At 40.3% G+C, this 20,937-nt stretch overlaps 1 protein-coding gene across 1 annotated transcript in view; it reads left to right on the plus strand.

Moving 5' to 3' along the window:
- Window positions 1-3,050, plus strand: part of ZDHHC21 (zDHHC palmitoyltransferase 21) — a 38,692-nt gene extending 35,642 nt beyond the window's left edge. Inside the window, exons 9-10 of the mRNA XM_086479697.1 lie at window positions 1,484-1,527; window positions 2,066-3,050. Coding sequence (XP_086335823.1) covers window positions 1,484-1,527; window positions 2,066-2,198 — 177 coding nt within the window. The 3' untranslated portion in view covers window positions 2,199-3,050. The remainder of the gene's footprint in view (window positions 1-1,483; window positions 1,528-2,065) is intronic.
- Window positions 3,051-20,937: the final 17,887 nt, after the last annotated feature.

Here is a 20,937-nt window from a genome sequence, read left to right on the forward strand (position 1 = left end):
GGCGTGAGAAGAGGGGACTTCTCTCTTTTGCCATAGTGCATCTGGAATTCAGCTGGGTAGGTTGTGGGCAGAATTAAGATTTTTGCCATGTAGCATGTGGTAAGGGATCCTGTTCCAAAACTTGTTAGAGTTGGAAAGTGGATTTAGAAGGACAAAATTTGGCAAGGGGACTTGAGGCCACCCATGTCTGGTGAAGCAAGGAAGCAGCTTCCTGTACATTGTTTCCTGCTCACATTTCACCTTTCTCCTTCAAAGGTTTATGAAAGATGGTGGCAGAATCACAGCAGTGCCTGCACTGAATTGGATGCACTGATGGCAGGAACAATCAAGGAACACAGTATGGTTTTATTGCTAGGTGGTGTTTCCAGATGACAATGAAGTCGCAGCCTAATTAAACCACAGCCCTTGTGTCTCTGTATGGCTGGGACAATGGAGACTAGCTTGGTTTCATTCAAACACTAGTGTAATCTGACAGGTGCATTATGTGCCTGCCTAAATCAATAAACAGTAAAGGGAAATACCAAGCTGCCATGAAAAGGAGATGGAACCATGAGAAATATTTCAATTATTGTATCTTGGACATCATGAGTGATTTTGGGACATAATGAACTATGAATGTGCATTGAAAACACTAATGCTGCTGAAGTGATACTTACAAAGCAAGCTTTTTTGATAAATGCATTGTACAAAAGTGAGAAAAAAGTACTATTGTTGGTAGTTTTAAAAGTTCTTAATGATTTAAGCTTAAATTGATTTGTTAATTATAAAACTTTGTTACTCATTAAATTAATCACGTTCAGAAAAGTAAAGTATGAATTTAATTTACCGTTAGCTGCAGGGATGCCTTCACTCTGCACATTATTTTTTGTATTATTTTTTGTAACTTTTTAAGAGAATAATTCTTACATTTGGTATTTACCTGCAACTATGGAAACTGATGGTATATATAATGCTGCTGTTTGCATTATAATACTCTTGATGATAACTGTTTCAAAAACTTCTTAATACTCGTGCTTTTAGAAATACTACATCTGTGAATAGGTGATTTTTACTAAATTTTCCTGTGGTCACCTCAGTGGACTGCTTCAAGTCTGGAGTGGGTTCTTGTGAAAAGTATGGCAAGAGTGTACCTTACAGACATGACTTCTAAATGTCCTATGAATTAATTGTAATATCTGAATTAATTTTAGCTGTAACAATGCTGTAAGTTTTTGTTGACATTCTGTGGTAGTAAAACTACACAGTGCAGTTTCACATCATGTTTGTAAAAATCATTTAAGAGACTGAGTAAATTTGTGCGTATAATCTCACAGCTCTTTAAAACTAATATGGCATATAAGTAATATGTAACCTACAGGACTAATGCCAAAGCCGTGTACGCTAAGAACTGATTCCCTGCTCTTTTAGTTGCTTTCATAATGACATTCTAACAGTTAGAAATGTAAATAAATACTTTTGCATTGTGTTTTCTCTTCTTCAACAGGACACTACAAGTATAGAAAAAATGTCAAACTGTTGCGAAGACATGTAAGTGCTGTAAAATTTCTACACTTACTTGCTGAAAAGCTAGAGGAGTGGCTGGGGTTTTTTAACTGTGTGAGAGAGAAAAGGAACTTAAGGCACTCTGTTAAGATTATGTTGCATGGTACTGTGCCTTGTACTCGCTATCTCCAGCAGCAGCTCACTGATCTTTTAATATTGGTTGTACACAAACTAGCCTCACGTTATTCCCACTCCTTCCCTACCCAATGCCAGCAGAACTGTATTTTCTTTCAAAAGTACAGATCAAAAGACACTTTCTGCTGTGTTTTGACATACATTTCATTGATTCTGAGGTTCTCTGCTGCTTCAAAAGTTGCCTTCTGTTGATTGATGACACAGATAGTTTCTGTTCTCCAAAGCTGAGTTTCAGCTGCGTGCCGTAATGAAAGCAAGCTGTATTTGTGATGCTGGGACACAATTCATCAGAGTCCAGTAATGGATCCCCAGCCAACCCGCATTGTTCTAGCTGACTGAAGTGCGCTGTGGGCATGCTGTCTTTCACTAATAATGCTGTCTTCTGTAGATCAAGGCCACGAAAGCCATGGCAGCAGACCTTCTCAGAAGTTTTTGGCACTCGCTGGAAGATCCTGTGGTTTATTCCTTTCAGGCAGCGGCAACCACTGCGAGTTCCCTACCACTTTGCCAATCACGTCTAAACAGATGGATGGTGGGCACAGATGGGTTCTCCATGCTGGGAGTGCACTACAGGTTTTACAATAATAGGACTATGACAGTCTTCAAGACAATTAAAATCCACCCACCAATCACAGGCATCACAATGTGCCCCAGGCTTTATTTTAATAGTGGCCTTGATTCTGTTGGGAGATTAATACAAGTTGTATGTTTAACTTTAGGCATATTTACTTTCACATTACCTTTCCAAAGGGATCTCTTTCATCTTTGATGTTAATACCAAAACCAAATGACTGGAATGCAGTCTTACTCTGTTTGATACTGGCTTTTTAAACTTTTTTTTTTTTTTGGTAGGAAACACTGAAGTTTACATTGATTTTTAGCTTTCCCACTAAGTGTCTTATTCTGCCTTGTATTTTTTTTTAGTGTTTTTATCAGTAGGTCTGCCTAGATAATATTCATGTCTTTTTTTCTGCTGCATGTGTTTAATATTCCCAGATACTGCCATATATTTATGATATGCCATAGTAATTGTGCAGCATGGCACTATAAAAGGTAACATTTAAAACGGAGGCAGACTTCTTCCTAAACCTTTCTCAGAGAGGTTTTTATAAATACATGTAAAGGTATGTGTTTATGTAGGAAATCTTACATCTGACAGTTACCTTTCTGCATAGCTATCTCAGTGAAAAATATTCATGTCTTTATGTCAACAAAAGCGATTAAATGTTCCAGGGTAAAATATGCAGACACAAAGCATGTTTTTCCTGCATCCCAAGGATTTCTTTGCAATAATTCAACAAAGAAGTTGTGTGGTACAAATACTGGAATGATGAGTTTTTAAAAATGCAGATTTAATTACTTAGCCTAATGTACCATAAAGAAGAGTGTATTGTCAATAAAGTTATAAATTTTATATTTACTTTTGTTTAGTTGTGATTAGCTGGAACTGGTCTAAGTATATATTGGAAATACATGTGAAAATATTTTAAAATATTTTTACATGAATATAGATATTTACTGCTAACATGTATAGTGAAGTATATGAACCAATTTAATAGAGTACTGTGTTGACGTACGGTAGCTTGTTGTGGGCCCTTTAAGTGTGGAAGGAGTTAACCAAAGAAAGCATCATTAAGATTACATCTGGTAAAATTACAACTGTTCCCAAAGTACTGGCTCAGCTTTGCTGTATCTGGAAAAAATATGTAATTTATTATAGCCCTCTGTGTCTATACAAATACCAGTGTGAGGTGATTTTCGAAAGTTCTGTGAGTTTTCATGAGAAATTCACAGCTTCAGTGTTTTTGGTTATGCTGCTGTGTTTCTTGTCCAGTCTAGCAGGACTAGGAGCCACCCTAAAGGACAGCCATGCACAGGATCGTGACAGGCACAAAGCCAAGGTGTAAGAGAAGCAGGTTGCGTTTGGAGAGAGTAGTAACTCGTTCGTGAACAGTTCACTTGGAAAGGGCTGGGTTTGTCGTTGAGTCGTGTTCATAACGAGTTTTTAGATCAGTTCTATTAAAACCTTAACACAGGCCCTGTGTGTTAACAGAGCTTTAGATTCACTGAAAGTTCCAAAAGGTCCATCTTAAAAATCATGTGAATTTTAAACTTTTGTAAATGTCTAATGTTTGAACCAGCTTTACTTCCCCTCTCGTTTTAAAAATAGATGCAATGTTTTCTTCATTTAAATTTCAAGCCTAGTGTTCAACGATTTTTTTTCATGGCATTTTTAGATGTGAGTTTAGACGTTCTCTAAGACTGTGTTGGCAGCAGTATTGGAACAAGGGGAGCTTGAGGGAGGTGGATGGGAAGGCTGGAGGAGTGCTTGACATGAAGAACAACGTGCGTGTACATTATACAGTAGCGGCAGTATCCTTTTTTAAGGCATTCTGCTCTTATAGTCTCTGGGAAACACGCAGGGGAATGATAGCAGTTTGGTTTTACGTGCCGATGTTTAAATCTGTTTCACGATCAAAACGCAGCAGTTTTTCAAAGGCCCTTTGTGCAGTCGGCTGTCGCAGTTAGCCGACCGTGCTGTCCGGGAGCCGACCAGGACAGCGGACCGAGGTTTTACTCCCGACGCACACGGGAGTGTGGCCACGCGGCTGCCCTTCCCGCTTGCCGCGGTCAGCGTTCCGGCCGGCCTTCCCGTGCGCCAGCCCCAGCCCGCGGCGCGGAGCCTGCTGGCAGGCCGGCCGGGAGCCGCCACCGGCCCCGCTCACCGCCACCGCCCAGTGCCGCCTGCCCCCCAGGGACGCGCGCCCGCCCGGATAGCGCTGTCCCGGGCGCGCGTGCGGGTGGGAGGTGCCCCGCGGGGACGCGCGTCGCCGCGGGCTGCCTGGCGCCCCACGCGCCCTCTGTCGGCCCCGCTGCGCATCGGCAACGGGCTGAGGGGGAGGGCGGCGGAGGGCTGTGAGGCACGGCGGCAGGCCCCGGGGCTGGGCCGGGCTGCCCTGGGCCTGTCCGGAACAGCCCCTGAACCGTGCAGCTGTCCTTGCGAACAACCGGCCAGGAGCTAAATATTAAATTCCAAGCCGCTTACTGGAATGACCAAAAGACAAACCTCGAGGCCAGAGGGCCAGGCATACATTTAAGTAAATGATGCGCATGAAAATCTTGCCCGATTCTCAAATGAAAACGGTGATTTCACAGATTGACAATTTCTCAAATATCTTCGTGTTGCTGGATTTTTTGGGTAAATAATTTTTTTCTGTCTCCCATCCATCCTTAACATTAGGAATCAATATATAACATGTTTAAGGCAGCTACTTTGCTTTTTTATCACATTTCTGAGTATGTGGAGGAGAGAAGGGAGAATTTGGACAGGCTTCATTTTTAGGAGGCACCAAGCTTTACTCTTTCAATGGCAAGCCTCTAAAAGTGTAAAGGTGATCAAAGTGTTTTTTAAAATTTTAGCCAATGACCCTGTCATGTTATTAGTTTATTAGAGTGATGTTACTGAAATGGATTCTCAGAGTTGTTCCAGCACGGAAAGATCAGGTGGACTTTTATGATCTAATTTGGAATCCTTTAAATCTTGAAATCCTTTGAACCTTTACTTCGAATCTCACTTCTTTCCCTCCAGCTTCCCTTTGTTGTTTTTTTTTTTTTTATTTTAGTAGAAACTACATTCATAAGACTAATTAGTGCTCCTTGTTGTTATTTGGTTAAAAAATGTTATAGACAGTATTAATGAATTTCATCCTAATACAACATCAGAACTGCATGTGCTTTATTGAGCGCAGTGGATATTAGCAATGAACTTAACAATATTTGATTTCCTGAGGGGTACAAAGAGAAGTCAAAGCACTAATGAAAAACAACCTGAAAACATTTGTAATTGACTGGTTTATTTACAGCATGGGGCAGCTCCTGGTAGGACTGAACAATGCCACCTTGTTATCTTCTCATCACAGATTTGAGATTTCACTTGAAAAATCTTGATGTCTAAAGTAAAAGGTTCTTCATTAAATAATGTTTACCAACGTATCCTCTGCTCTGAGGGTTTGAAAGACAGGTTCCGTTGAACAGCTGGTAGAGTAGTTGAGATACATGATCATTTTCAGTCTTGAGGAGCATTCATGATTAAGAAACTGTCTAAGAACTGCGTGGTGGGATAGATTTTGAACTAGGCAGCTTTCTCCTCTGAAGTGAAGGGAAGACTCATAAAAGCACAGAGAGAATGGAGATGAGGCCAAAAGAATTGTTTTGATTTGTTACTGAAGTTTACCAAACTAAGTTAGTTGCAAAGAGCAGGAGTTACGCGGTAAAATACACATGCCATCGTTACATGGTGTCTTTCAATGTTCATCTTACAGTTGTCCGGTTTTATTCAGTAAATATTTTTTCAGAAATTATGAATTCATGCTTTGTTTTGTGCTACAGCAGGCCGTCGTATGCCAGTGTGAGGAATGTAGGTGGCAAAGATGGGATTTCTGCAATACAGTGAAAGAATCTTTTTCAAGTCAACTTTGCATTCAGATGAAATATACGATAATAAGATGAGTTTTCTGGTAATCTGAGTTGGTTAATTAATGTAAAATACTTTTTTTTTTTTGGAGTGCATTATTTACTGTATTTGGCTGGCCTTCCTGCCAGCAGTACATCGCTTATAGCAGAGTGCTTCTGTCACATGTTTGAGGGTGCCGTCGCTTATTTAACTTGACTATCTCCACCCTTTGTCTTCACCATCCACTGAATTTCACTGCAGCTCACAAATGAGAAGCCAATGTAGCTTTGCTGGAACAGCCACAACACAAAGACAAGTACTATTGATTGGCTCTTCTCAATATCCTGGCTGGACATACCACTGTATTCCATAAAAGTGTTTTCTTTGCACGGTGGAATCCTGATCTGTCTTGACAAAAAATGTGGCTTATTCTACGTGTATGCCCATCAATAATACTGTATTAGCACTTCTAAACTACTCCTAAAATAAAAACTAAGTGTACTTCTGAAGAATAAGAGTTGCATAAGATAACATGGATCTCAGTTAGTACCACCTAGTACATCTCATTCAATCCTGTACTTTACAGTTGTGTTATGTGTGCAAGCATAATAAATTGATTTTTTTAGCATTGTATATAAGAAATACACTTTTATTCATAGTCTTATGACTGATTGAAAATTAACTGTCAGAAGACCAAGGTACTGTTCCGGTTTTTGTGCTTCAAGAAATTTCTAGCTTTTGTTTAGACACAAAATCTGATGTCTGATGTTAAAGTCTGTGGACGAAGGTTTGAGCCTAATGAAGTGACCCACCTGAGCAGTGTAGCTGTCCAGCAGCGCCAATAAAAATAATCTTAGACAGGTTTGTGTATACATAGCACAAGCCCAATGTATGCGCTTCTCAGGGGCTGCCTCTTCTCGGTCACACCATTTCTCTCTGAAAAGATTTTTCTTTTCTGCCCGCAATGTAAGTTGCTGTTAGTCGTACCTGGTAGCTGCTTTGTAGCTCTCTGTTAGCCCTTAACTGGGTTGAATGAATAGTGGGCACGCGGTGTGCTATGTCAGTCCTGGTAGGCCTCAACTTACTGTCTCACGGTTCATTAGGTTAGTGGTCAGGTAAGAGGTAGAGGCTCATTTTATCACCCTTTGAGATTATTCCTTGATGGCCCTTAGATTTTTGTGGTGTGCTAACTAGTCTGAACCCTTGAAGGACCTTTGAAACAAGAGGTCCCAGATGTCCAGAAGCTTACTTTGCACTTTGTTTTGAGCAAATGACTTGCTTAAGTTTGGCTAACTTAGTTTTCCTGCTGACTCGTTGGTTCTTGACGTTAATCGACCATCCTGGGTTCGCCTGTCGTAAAGTTAATTTTGCAAGAAGCTGGGTGGGGCCATAGCCAGGACAGCTGACCCGAACTAGCCAAGGGGATATTTGATGCCGTATGGCACCGTGCTCAGTACGTAAACTGGGGGAGCTGGCCAGGGGGAAGGAGGGATTGGGCTGGGCATTGGGTTCCGGTGGTGAGCAATTGCATTGTGTGTCATGCGCTTCAGGTAGTCTTTTATTAGTATTATTAGTATTTCTTCTCTCCTTGTGTTGTCCTAATAGCTGTCCTTATCTCAGCTCATGAGATTTTACCTTTTTCTTCCAATTCTCTTCCCTATCCAACTAGGGGGGAGGAATGACCAAGCAGCAATATGGTGCTTATTTGCTGGCTGGGCCTAAACCACGACAATGACATGATGAATTTTTGTGTTTGAAAAAAAGGGAGTTAGATTTAGAAATAATTTCGGTTGGCAACTCAGAGGTTGAAGCTGCGGGTACTGTCTCCCATAAAATTAGGATGATAATGTCTTCTCATTCAGCTCTGGATTGCACTCAAAATAGGATAGTCACACTCAAAGAGTCACAGTCAACGGTTCCATGTCTGAGTGGAGACCGGTGACAAGTGGTGTTCCTCAAGGGTCTGTGTTGGGACTGGTGCTGTTTAACATCTTTGTTTGCAACACAGACAGTGGCATCAAGAGCACCCTCTGCAAGTTTGCCAATGACAGCAAGCTGCGTGGTGTGGTCAACACACTGGAGGGAAGGGAGTCCGTCCAGAGGGACCTGGACAGGCTGGAGAGGTGGGCCCGTGCAAACCTCATAAAGTTCAACAAGGCCAAGTGCAAGGTCCTGCACCTGGGTCGGGGCAATCCCAAGCACAGATACAGGCTGGGCGGAGAATGGATCGAGAGCAGCCCGCGGGAGAAGGACTTGGGGGGTGCTGGTGGATGAAAAGCTGGACATGACCCAGCAATGTGCACTCACAGCCCAGAAAGCCAATCGCATCTTGGGCTGCATCAAGAGAAGCGTGGCCAGCAGGATGAGGGAGGTGATTCTGCCCCACTACTCCACTCTGGTGAGACCCCACCTGCAGTACTGTGTCCATCTCTGGAGCCCCCAGCACAAGAAACACATGGACCTGCTTGAGCGAGTCCAGAGGAGGGTTGTGAAGATGATCGGATGGCTGGAGCACCTCCCCTATGAGGACAGGCTGAAAGAGTTGGGGTTGTTCAGCCTGGAGCAGAGAAGGCTCTGGGGGTGACCTTATAGTGGCCTTCTAGTACTTAGAGGGGGCCTACAGGAAAGGTGGGGAGGGACTTTTTACAAGGCCATGTAGTGATAGGACAAGGAGTGGTGGTTTCAAAGTGAAAGAGGGGAGATTTAGATTAGATATCAGAAAGAAATTCTTTCCCATATGGGTGGTGAGGCACTGGCACAGGATGCCCAGAGAAGCTGTGGCTGCCCCCTTCCTGGCCATGTTCAAGGCCAGGCTGGATGGGGCTTTGAGCAGCCTGGTCTGGTGGAACGTCTCCCTGCCCATGGCAGGGGGTTTGGAACTAGATGATCTTTGAGATCCCTTCCAACCCAAACCATTCTATGGTTCTATGATTCTAAGAGTCAATACAAAGGGCAAATGAAAATGTTTTCAAGAACCATCTCCTTGACCTACAAAGAAATTCTGCTTGTGAGCAATTACCATTGAGACTTGTGTAAGAGATCAGACCTTTCTTGGCTGTACTTAAGTCTCATTTATCCAGACAAAATCACTTCTGTTGTCATGAATTCCCTACCACAGCAAAGTTACTACCTTGAATGAGTTCTGTTCATTCCTCTGCTCACTTTCAACTTTGATGGTGCTTTTCCTGTCTTCTCACTGAGAACACAGCAGCATGGAATAATCCTGCCTGCAGTCACGTTCCTGTAGTCTTGGCCAGAATAGACATTGTGGTATAGTACCTGGGAAGATGTGGAGATATGGAGTATTGGTTTGATTTTAAAAAACCAAACCAAAACTGTAATTTTTGATATGCAAATTCTAGTTCCATTTGGGTTTGGGTTGAGAGCAAGCAGTCAATTGCTTAAGAGATTTGAAATCTGTTATGGATTCTGTACACTGAAATATGCAGAAAGAATTTGTCACAACTGTTTATGGGTTTTGAACAAGTGCTGCCTTTTTCTCTGTGATAAAGCACAGCTGGAGCTTTTTGTAACCTTAAGCATTATTCTGAATACAATTCAAGTTGTTTTTACCTTGTTGTTGCCCAAGTCAGTATCTCCTGACCTAAGCCAGTACATGCAATGTCCTGGTGCTGCCACAGCTACATTTAGCAGTTAGAGATCCATGGATCTTGTGTCAAAAAATAGCTTTTAAAGATTGATCTGGTTGTGAGACTTGAATTCTCACATACTTGGAATTTTAAGAATAAATCCAATCTGCTGCGAATCAGTCTTTGTTAACAGACATTAAGTGTTTTAAAATGTATGTTCTGAGCTGTTCTTCAGATATTCCTGGTAATTTATTTTTTATTCATTATTTTATAAACATGGGGTTAATAAAACACTGAGTAGGATGTTGTGACAATTCACATTGTCATTCCCATTCAGGATAATTCAGGATTCACATTCACGTTATCATGTTCAGGATACAACAACTAATGGTGTTGATATGGCAGTTGAGATATTTGTGCAATATTTTGCTTTACAGTCATTAGGAAATGATATATGTACAATATGATGATAGAAATACTTATCTATACAAATTATTAAAAATCTTTGATTAAGTGAATGTACTTATTTGAAAATACACAGGCATTACAAAGGATTATTTCAGTGCTGTTTACAGTTATTTAAAACAGTTGAAATGTGACGAATTCCTGTTTGGTATGCTGTTTATACCAAAATATTGTTACCATTGTTACCACTACACAGTGTGTCAGGCACCTCATTTTCATGTTGACTTTTTTATATATGTGATTTTTAAGGTCAGTAGTTTTGATAGTTAAGAGTGCGGAAAGTATGCTGGAAGTTGTGTTCTCCATTAGCAAAGGTAAATATAATTATTTCTCTTATACACTAACAAGTTAAGTCTAATTCTAAGTTAATCAAAATATCAGGGCTTCAAAACAGTCTGGTTGATGCTAGGGATTGCTTCTGGGAAGAGTCAGTACTTCTAAATGGAGTGTCCATACTTATATGACATACTGTATGACTGAATACTTCAGAAAGCATTGTTCTTCAAAAGACTTTTGTACTGCTTTCTCAGCCGCTGAGCATTTGAATTTCAGACTTCACTGAAGTACTCATATCTGTGAGCTGCGTTAGGCCTAGGACTTAAGTTCTGCCAAAATTGCTCAATGATGTCTTGTGTCTTGCCAAACTATGTCGGGGTGATTAAAGTCAGCTGTTGCAACAAGGGCCATCCGAGCATCGCCTGTATAACTGTAAGAATAATTCACATTTACAGTAGAACACATGCTTTTCTAGTTGGAAAATATGAAACTTAATTTGTAATTTGCGTTTCTAGGTGAGTATTTATATGCACATTCCCGAAATTGTCTGTCTCTATAACTGCTTCAATCAAAGTGCCAGGTAGCAAAATAACACTGATTTTTGTAAATTAGCATTCTGAATTTTGTAGTTCACACATGGGCATGTGACTGAGTTTTACTAATTCATTCTTTGTTTGATCTTGACTGTTTGCAAACAATGCTGGGTAATGTTTCAACCTCGTTGGAAATGACGAGGTCTAGCAATGGTTGTGCCTGAATGGGTAATGTGTGGAGTGAATGGCTGAATAATATCACAACAGGAAAACTTACTCTGGCATTCTTTTAAGCAAAGCTAAAAGTGCAAGATTATGTCCAGCTGAGAAACAATGTACTGTCTTTTGTATCCCTTTCTTTATTCTGTTCATGTAATATTTCTGGTTTTTCTTTTCAGATTGATTTAAGTTACAGATTATTTTTTTATGCCTATTGAGATTTCTTATGTACTGTATTTTTCAGAAATCTTATTTTTAAATTTAAAAAAAAGGTTTCTTTTTCTCCTCTGGATTTCATTAAATTGGTTGAAAGTTGTGAAAATAATTTGCTAATGCTTCCAAAGCTGTTTTTACATTTTCCTAATTATTTTATAAATTACTCTCATTACTCAATATTTTTTATTGTGACAAGATTAAGCTGTAATCCCAAATGGTCGTTGAGGGAAACTGAACTGTGAGCAGTTAGTGAGGTACTTATTATCTGAGCTTTGTTGTTTTTTTTAAAGAGAACAACTGAATGTTGGTAGAAGCATTGAAAACTTGCTCTGTTAGGAGTATCTATTGGTATAACATCACTAGTTACAGCATTGGTTAAATTTCTTGCCTAAATAATTGAATTATGTGTATGCAGCTATACTGATGCATTAACTCTCCTGCCCCACCCCATCCCTTTTCTTTTTGCTTTCTGCTCTCATGATGCAAGATAAAATCGACAAAATGCCTAAACCGTCCTGATCAGGGGGTACAAGCACAGGAGACCCAGGCATCTTCTGGCATATTTATGCCAAGACAGAGTTCACAGTTGTCTGCAACACCTTCCAGAGCGGGAGGCTCTGATGTGGGTATAAACTAAAAGTTATATAAATTGCCATTTTTCAAATTGCAAAAATAGAGTTTGGGTTGGGTTTTTTTTGTTTTTAATCTTTGGTTCGTATGCTTTTATACAATGTATTAGGTCATTCATGATCATTCTTGTAACACTTTTTGAGAGAGTTAAATGGATCTGAATCAGCAGCTCTTCTGTTTCGCGTACATGTGAATTTATGTCAGACTTTGATGCAAAGAGGTTTCACACATTTTAGTCTCTCTCAAATGAGATACTGGATTTAGGCATGTAAAAAGAAGTGCAGAATTATTAGTGTCCACAGAAAATGTAGCAGAGAGAGGGATAAAACAGAAGCTGCTGGGTATGGTGTGAGCCATAGTCCCAGCTGTAGAAGAAGTAAAGGGAAGATTTTAGACACTTGGGCAGATCCACTGCAAGAATAGTGAGCCAAAGAAAAAAGCCAGTGGTTATGCCTGCAAGGAAACAATTAAAATAGCTGAATTGTGACACTTCATGAATAAGGGAGCACAAACTACATGATGATGGTTCATGGCACAGGACTTGCGTCTTCTGTTTCAACTCAAGAACCGGATTCTGGTAATAACAGTAATAAAAATCACTTCCATACTGATCCTTCCACACCAGCGTAAAACTGACCTGTAAAATTCTGTGTTCTGTCTGTATTCCAGAAAACAGCTGTTCTTGCCAGTTTGTTTCTCATGTCTGAAATTTCAATGGGCCTCTTTTCCCCACATAATAATTTCAAGTCTCGTTGATCTCTTCTCTGAAATTTATTTAGTTTAGTATTTACAAATTAGATACGACTGACTTGTGCAAGTCTGTGCCTTCTATGTGATGTGTGGAAACAGAGATCTATTCCCACTTGCTCATAAAAATAATTTTAATGTGTACACTGCCGTATTTTTAATGCCTAAAGCTCCTGGAAGTATTTCTTGATGTGTTTTGTCCTTTTATAAACTGAATGAAACAAAGTATTCAGCAGTGCTTTGAGTCTATAAATTAATTTTAAGAGGCTGCCAGGTAGTGCAGATGAACAAACGCATGCAAACACTGCTGTAGGCTGACCAATTACCCATATGAGCTGCAATTATATTAGCGTGCAAGGGCAATTGCAGGGAAAATTGGACCCTGTGGACATCCAGCTGAGTAAACAGGCTTGAGGAAGGATGGAGGATGTGTTAGTCTGAATAAAATACAGCTAAGCTAATTTGAAAAAAAAAAAAAACAGGCCAGAATTCGTATCAGTCACAGCACATTCTTTCTATGTCCTCTAATTTCACAATATTTTTCTCATTAGACTTCCTCTCCCAAAAACATTCCCTTTGCTGAAGGATTAGTTTAAGATCAGATACATGCGGCAATAGGCTCTGTATGCAGTAAGCCAAAAAGCTGTATTTCAGTCACACGGAGCTGAACACACAATGAACTGGACAGGTGCTGCTGAGGAATAACGACTCTTTCAAGCCTACGTGATAATGTATCCCCAAATATAACATGGTCTTGCTGTTTAGGATATGCTTCTCAACCTCCATTTTTTATTCCATGAAACTAGGACTTTCCTGTAGCTGTGGCCAAAATCGCTGCTTCCACAGTCTCTTGGCTGCCATTTGGGTGATAGGCTCCTCTTTTTTTCCCAAGTGGTGTAAGTGCAGACAATGCAGTAATTCGAGTTCTACAAAGGTGAAATTAGATAATCTGTTTTGATAGCTAATGGATGCTAACCCACAAGTCTGGGACTCAGAAGATCTGCCTTCAGTTCTCTGCATGACCTCTGATTGTCTTGGCAAAGACACCTGGGTGCCTGAAGTGGGAGCTGGGTGGAGCTGCAATGCTGAAAGTGAAAGCTGCAATCCCTCGCTTGAGCGCTGCTGTGTGCACTGCTGCATCCTGTGACACAGCAGCCAGGGCCATAATCCCATACTGGATTCCTAGAGCTCCTAGGACGTCCAGAGTAATGCATCCGCACTGCCCCGGGCTGCCTCTGCCTGAGGAGCTGCATGCTTGCTTCCCTGCTGTAGCAGACCGTGGATCCTTCTCTGAAGCCTTCAGATGATGCAACCTAAACACAGCTAGGGTGCACGGGCAGGATTCACCAACCACGACAGCAGCCATCACTACGTTATGGCCATAGCAAGTGGCTATGCATATCTTTGAGCAGAGAATTGCAGTTAAAGCAGTTAGTTCTCTGGCGTATTTTGTTCTCCTGCCAGCTCTGAGTAGTTCCAGCACATCTTGGGTGCTTGTGACCGCCAATCACAAAGTCCCAGCTCCCCCAGTGTTTGCGCTGGAGGTCGAAACTCCAGTATTCACTGCTGTAACGCCCTTTTCTAGGGACCAGATAGTGGGGTTTTATTGCATCCAGTCTCCATTTCTTTTGCTTATATGGCTGATGCAGAGTAAGCCTACAAGTGCTTTCTGCCTCAGAGTTGTGCTAAGGATAACGGTGTTAAAGGTGATAAAACGTTTGGTGCTGTAACATTTATTATTTCCACAAAATATTCCGACAAATCAGATGTGAAATTTTTTTGAATGATGCTGGAAATCACAAGTGCTGAAGATAACTTTTTCTGTCATGCAAGGCTGCAAACTTGATACTTGCATCGTTTGCAATATTGTGATAAATATGAGAGAAATTTAAGGTCTGCAATGGCATCATTACAGTTGGAGGAGAAATAGGTAGCTATGTAATAAAGACCTTCCAGCTTTAAAGTGAATGAAATGACATGATGAAAAAAGAAGAAAAAGAGATATATTTTCCCATATGTTTGATGAGGCTTTGTCATGTAATAATGTTTCTGCAGTGAGGCTAGAGAGGGAGAAGCAGAGAATTCAAGAAGTTGACCTGTTTAATAGACTTTTAATAGACCTAAATGTGGTTAGGTATTAGCATTTGTCATAGTCACAAGCAAGAGCTGAAAAAGAAAAGATTGTAAAATCCTTTCTGAAAGAGCTGCTTTTCTGAAAGATTCACATAAAACCTGAACTGTGAAATCCTAACACATTTTTGATAATGTTCTAGTGAGCACCTAGATGGAGAAGTCCTACAGGGTCAATTCAACAACCTGTATTGCTTCTCAGAAAAAGATCAAGGAGAAGGAATGTGACCATGTGAGCATCATAAGCCCTTTTAATGAGAACTTAGAACTAATTTGACATCTCAGCAGCTTACTGTCTCTCTGAGTTATCTGCTGCGTAAACACAGCTTTACTTGCAGCTCTCCAGGGTAAAGATATGTCTGAACCTCAGTAAGTGACTATGAGGAGGTGCACACACCGAATTAAATAAAGAATTTTTCAGGACCTTATTTATGACTGTTCTATGAAATCAGGATGCTATTGAACATCTAATTTTCTGGTGATTCGCTCTAGGTGGAAAGTATAAAAAATAGGCTTTTTCATTAGAAAATAACAGCTCAGATTGGACTTCTTTTTACAAGAAAATATATAGTTTTGAAAATTTTTTCAACACAATGTACTTCACATTTTTCAATCGATGCCATTTCACTCTGTTTTCTCTCTCAGAGTGACTACCCGCTCAGTATTTCATTAACTCTCAAGTTAGGTACACAGCTCTGCTGTTGGCAAAGCAGTTCTGAAATGAAATTTTTGGAGCCCACAGACCTCAATAGCACTGCAACCATGCTTGTGTTATTTCAGTAAGTCTTCACTACCACTAATGCTCCTTGTCTGTTTATTAGTTTCTCTCTGGTAGTATTGCATGGGGCGTGAAAGTCAATACTTAGTGCCATGGGATAGGTTTGACATGTTAACAGTAGGCCACAGTGAAATATGTTAAAACTATTTATATAGAAAAACTATTCATAGGTAAAACCAGTCTTTTTTTCTTTTTTTTTTTTTTTTTTTTGTCACAAAGTTCATCTTCATTTGCAAGTACTAGCATTTTTGGTGAAAAAAAATATATTCACTCAGTTGTTTGCAAGGAAGAAAGCTGTTGAAAATAATGCATCAGTATCCACTAACCTTTGAAATGATCCATTAATTTATGAAAGGAGTATCATTTTATCTCTAATCAGTCAAATGTAAAGGGAGATAATATAATACTGTTCAAGTAAGAAATTTATTTGTATGAGGAAAAGTTTATATTTAAAATGAAGAGTAACCATAAAGGTGGTAAGGTGTCCAGAACAGGGAGGAATGTCATTACTTCACACAAGGGCTAGATTAGGATCACAGTCCATTACAGCAGGTCAGGAACCAAGTAGCAAATGTTTAATCTGTTGTAATAATGGAATTGCTTGAAATTACTTGCTTAAACCCTAAGAAATGGCAAAGTGAGATTTCAAAGTGTGAAGTATCTTGTCCATCTAATTTGGATTTTGGTACTTGAAACAAGAATTCTGACTATAGATTCCAACTGGGTGCAAACATATTACCGAAAACTCTCTATCAGTGATGTTGGCTCTTGTAGTTCTGCTGTTCCCTGTAGTATGTAAGAAAGAAGAAAGTGCATAATTATAGAAAAAGTTTTGATAAATCCTTCCCAAAACATGGCAGAAAGGTGTGCAGGCTAGCCATGTATTCATAGCAAATGTAAAAATAAATACAGACAGACATTTAGAAACATGAGGGGCTGAAGGTTTACATCTGGTTTGGTTTAATGTTCCTGAGTAAGATGACTCTGAATTTTTTCCAATGTCAAAATGCTTCTGGTTCAGAGTGGTGATGAGAGATGCAAGAAGCAGTGCTATTATTAGCAAGCCTGCATGTGAAGATTAGTCTACCCTTTCTGCTACCCGTCAGTTCAGATGCTTTTTGTTCTGTTAGGCACAACTCATTGGAGCTTCCCCTTGGAATTACTGAGTTATGAATGGGTGCATCATGCTTGGACACACAGTCCAGTCCTCCCAAGTCTTCCTGCAAATTCCCTAGAAAGCTGACTTTCTATAAACTACACATTTCAAGTCTGACATAACTACAGATACTTAAAAGAAGAAGATACAGCATTGGTGGAATTGTTGAACTTCAGCCACAGTCATGTCCAATTGCTCAGATTTCTCACCTGCGTACCTTTTTCAAAGCAGGGAAATTATTCTTTGTCTGAATGTACTACCAAGCCAAACTGATATCTGTAGATTTCAGAGAGTCTTCTCATGAAAATGCAGCTTCTGTTTTCTGAAAAATTAACTCAAAGAAATTTGAAAAGCCAGAGGTTACTCTTGTATGTAAGATGTGTCACTCTTTAGACATCCTATTTTAAATGCTTAGAAAGAGAATTAGAAAAAAGTGTCATCTGAAGTATCTGTCACAACTGAAATTAGTGTGCATGTATGGATGCACATGAACACTTGAACAGTTTTGGAGAAGTCTGAACTAAACCACTATTCTTCCAAATAGATCTTGACTTAGGCTGAAAGGCAGGTGATACAGAATAATATTTAGTCAAAACAATTACCTCAACAATTGCATCTCTTTTGTCTGAGAAAGTCAACAATGGCAAATTTTCATGATAGTAACTGTGGCTGATTCTGAGTAAAAGAAGAAACTTTTTTTTAGCATATTGTTTCAGTTCATGAAATTTTAGGAGAAAAGTTATGGTAGTGGGTGGAAGAGAAATTTGCTTTCTTGTAAAAGATATCTGGTAAAACGATGTTAGTGTGTGGCTTAAAAGGGGGTGGAGGGGAAGGTAGTATGACCGCGTCTAGGAGAATACTGATGAGCTATTTGGTTAATCCACATGTCCACTTGTCATTGCTAGGTCTAGTAAAGGTTTTAACAAACGTATTTTAGGTGGACTTTCAGTTATAATTCTAAAAATTTTTGAATGGGAAGGTCTGTATTTTATTACAGTGGTAGTTGAGTAGAAAACCAGTGCTGTGTGATCTGAGCTGTATTTATCATACAAAATAGGTGGCAAAAAAGCATTGAAATATTAGTTTGTAAGGAGGAGAGCAACTGCAGGACTACTAGTTTAGTGAGCTCTTTGCAGGATGTGCTGTCTCTATCCATACATTTTTTATAGTTATTTCACAAAGGCCAATGGGCACTTGAAGGTAAGAATCTGTATCATTAACTAAATAACTTAGTTTTATTATTATCACCCAGAGGGGCAGACTGGGTGGCTGAAATGATTCATTCCATTTGTCTAGTATGTCCTTAGAATTCTAAGTTGTGTAGATGAATTGAACTACATTATTATATGAAGGCCTTTGAGAAACAAGCTTTAAAACATAGTCTCTGCTGAGACCCCAGAGCCATTTTCAGACAGATAATAATTTTTCCAAATGGAAACCGAGTTAAATTTTATACTTCTTTCCATTTACACATAGCTTGCTGTTCTCTGTAATAGCTTGCTGTTCTGTGCTCCATTGGGGCACAGAAAGATGCTGAAATGAAAGAAATGAGGCTAGCTTCTCCTAAAGCTGGGTCGCTGAGCTCCCTGTGAACTTCTAATTCACCATGTTTGCTGTTTCCTGCAGGTTTGGGGTATCAAAAGTATCAGCAGAGGACTTGTCAGTTTGTTGGATTACTTCATGCTCTACCCACAGTGTACTAACCTTTATCTGGTGAAACTGGACAAAAGGAAGACACAGAAACACACGAATATGAAAAAAAAAAAAACGAAACAGGCCAAAACTTGTATCAAATCACAATAGTATCGTACCAGGCATTACTAACATTCAGCACATAGGGATGGGTAAGTAAACTGCATGCCTATAGTCACAGGGATACTGAAAATCACTGAGTCCAACTAATGTTTGTGCTGGGAACACTCAACCCTCCCCTTTGGTACAAGACAGATACTTGTTTGAGGTCCAATAACCCTGCAATTAGTCCTGCACCAACACTCCAGGCACGATATGTCTGCATTGACTCTTGCCCACCTGGCTTGCTTACCTCAGGCTCCAACGTGAGGAATAACGGCTTAAAATCAGCGTGTCTGTTAGGACAGTACCAACCTACTAGCCACCAACCAGAACTGAGCAGGAGGGAATCTGTTGGCACCCACCCCATTGAAAAGAAGATCATGGCAGGTGCAAACCTTCTAACAACTGAACAGACAGTCAGGCACAAAAAGACATTGCAAAATTCACATACAGAGATTGCTCCTAGACCTCCTGCATGGGACTAATAGTGATGGTCTCCCGTAGGAACAAAGGGGAATTGTCCTTATGATGAGAAAGGCGTATGCTCAGTTCCTGACTAGCACAACCTTTGTGACCATCTGCAGCAGTAAAGACTCAGTGATGAGAATAATGCTAAACACTTTTTAAAAGCCTCCTCTGCTTCCTGCCTTCCTGCAGCTAGGAATTCATCCGGGTAGTGCGTTAGCATCCATCAGAGGGTGGTGCTGAGCCTGGCTCAGCACGGTACTGAGTGAAGTCAGAAGTCTTGCCTAGTGTCTAGAGGGTATTATCATTACTATCAATGCAAGATAAGGAGGATCCCTTTTGCTGGAAGATGCTGTCCAGAACATCAATCAATCCAGGGGATTTAACAGGAAATGGAGCTCCTAGATCTTTCACGCATGAGATTTTCTTTCAGCCTTGGTCTATTTTCCCCTTTTTCTCACCTCTCTTATGTAATATAACTGGGTGAGATCAATTGCAGACATGCAACAATGCCAAACACTACATACAGCTTAACCCCCACCACTGTAGTTTTCTCTTTGCAAACAAAACAGGCTTTCGGATGGTGAACTGCAGGAGGATGTGAAAGAGCATGAAAATGCTCATCATGGGGAAATCATTAACCATTACTGCCTGTCCAACCAAAATTGTTTTATGATTCTATGATTCTAAGGTAATCATAAGTCTTACTTAGAGATAAGCCAGTAGCTACACTGATATGCCTATGTTGTTCTCAGCAGCGCTGTTGCATGATGCCCCCAAACCCAAGGAGAGTCTATTACCTGTGCCTCATGTCTAACTAATAACAAACCCATTTTATGTCACTTGAGCAAAACAGAAACTAAATACAAATATTCTTGGAAGAAACCAGCTGGAACACTGTCTTCCCCTTTCTCTGCCTTTTGTTTCCTGAGGAATTTTGTTTTGTCAAGTAAAACTGATGGAGACTATATTGCCTGCTCGAGCTGTGCCCTCTCCAGTCCCTGCCCAGCACTCAAACCAAGGCACCCACCATGCCGAGTCCTTCTGCCCTGGGAGCATCAAGCACTTGCTGTTAGGGCCTGGAGCTGGTGTTCAGCCACATGGGAATATCCCTGTCCCTCAGCCAGTTACCCATCATGTTCTTCCCATCCCAAGTATGGTCTGCCATCCCAAGAGGTTGCCTGGACAATCTCTAGCTAAGAAGCAAAGATTGCTAGTCCTGAATTAACTCCCACATCTCCTTACCCAAGAATAAGTAGTCCTCACAACTAACAAGCTGATAGAAGAAAAGCGGTCTACTCAGCATATGTGGTGACTATAGATTTGGGATCAGACCTGCTTGCTTTACGGATAGTGGCCCCAGACGCCCACACACAGAATTGCAAAACCAGTAGCAAGGTAAGTCTATCAAATTGGGAGCAAAAGACCACCACCTCTGACTGGTTACAACCAAAGGGAAGGCCTGAGTTAAAAGGGAAGAAAAGGCAGTGAAGGTCTTGGAGCTAGCCTCCCCTCATGTCAAAGCACTGCTTATGCTAAACATAGAAAGATACATCAGGAACAATTAAAGCTGTGTATGTGAATGCAAAATGGAAAAATCAGTAGGGATATGTCAAAGCAAGAAGAAAATCTCTCAACCTACTTTTTTTTTTTTTTTTTTTTTTTTTTTTTCTAAGAGAATTGATTTCCAAGGCATATGAAATAAAGGAAAACCATCCAGACCTTGCTGTAGCATTTAATATGTCCAGTAATAACCTGAGTTATGCTGGAGAAGTCAAGATCTGATCAAAAATTGTGAGAAATGGGAT

This window comes from Leptosomus discolor, chromosome Z, assembly GCF_034619465.1.
Source record: "Leptosomus discolor isolate bLepDis1 chromosome Z, bLepDis1.hap2, whole genome shotgun sequence".
Lineage (NCBI taxonomy): Eukaryota > Metazoa > Chordata > Aves > Leptosomiformes > Leptosomidae > Leptosomus > Leptosomus discolor.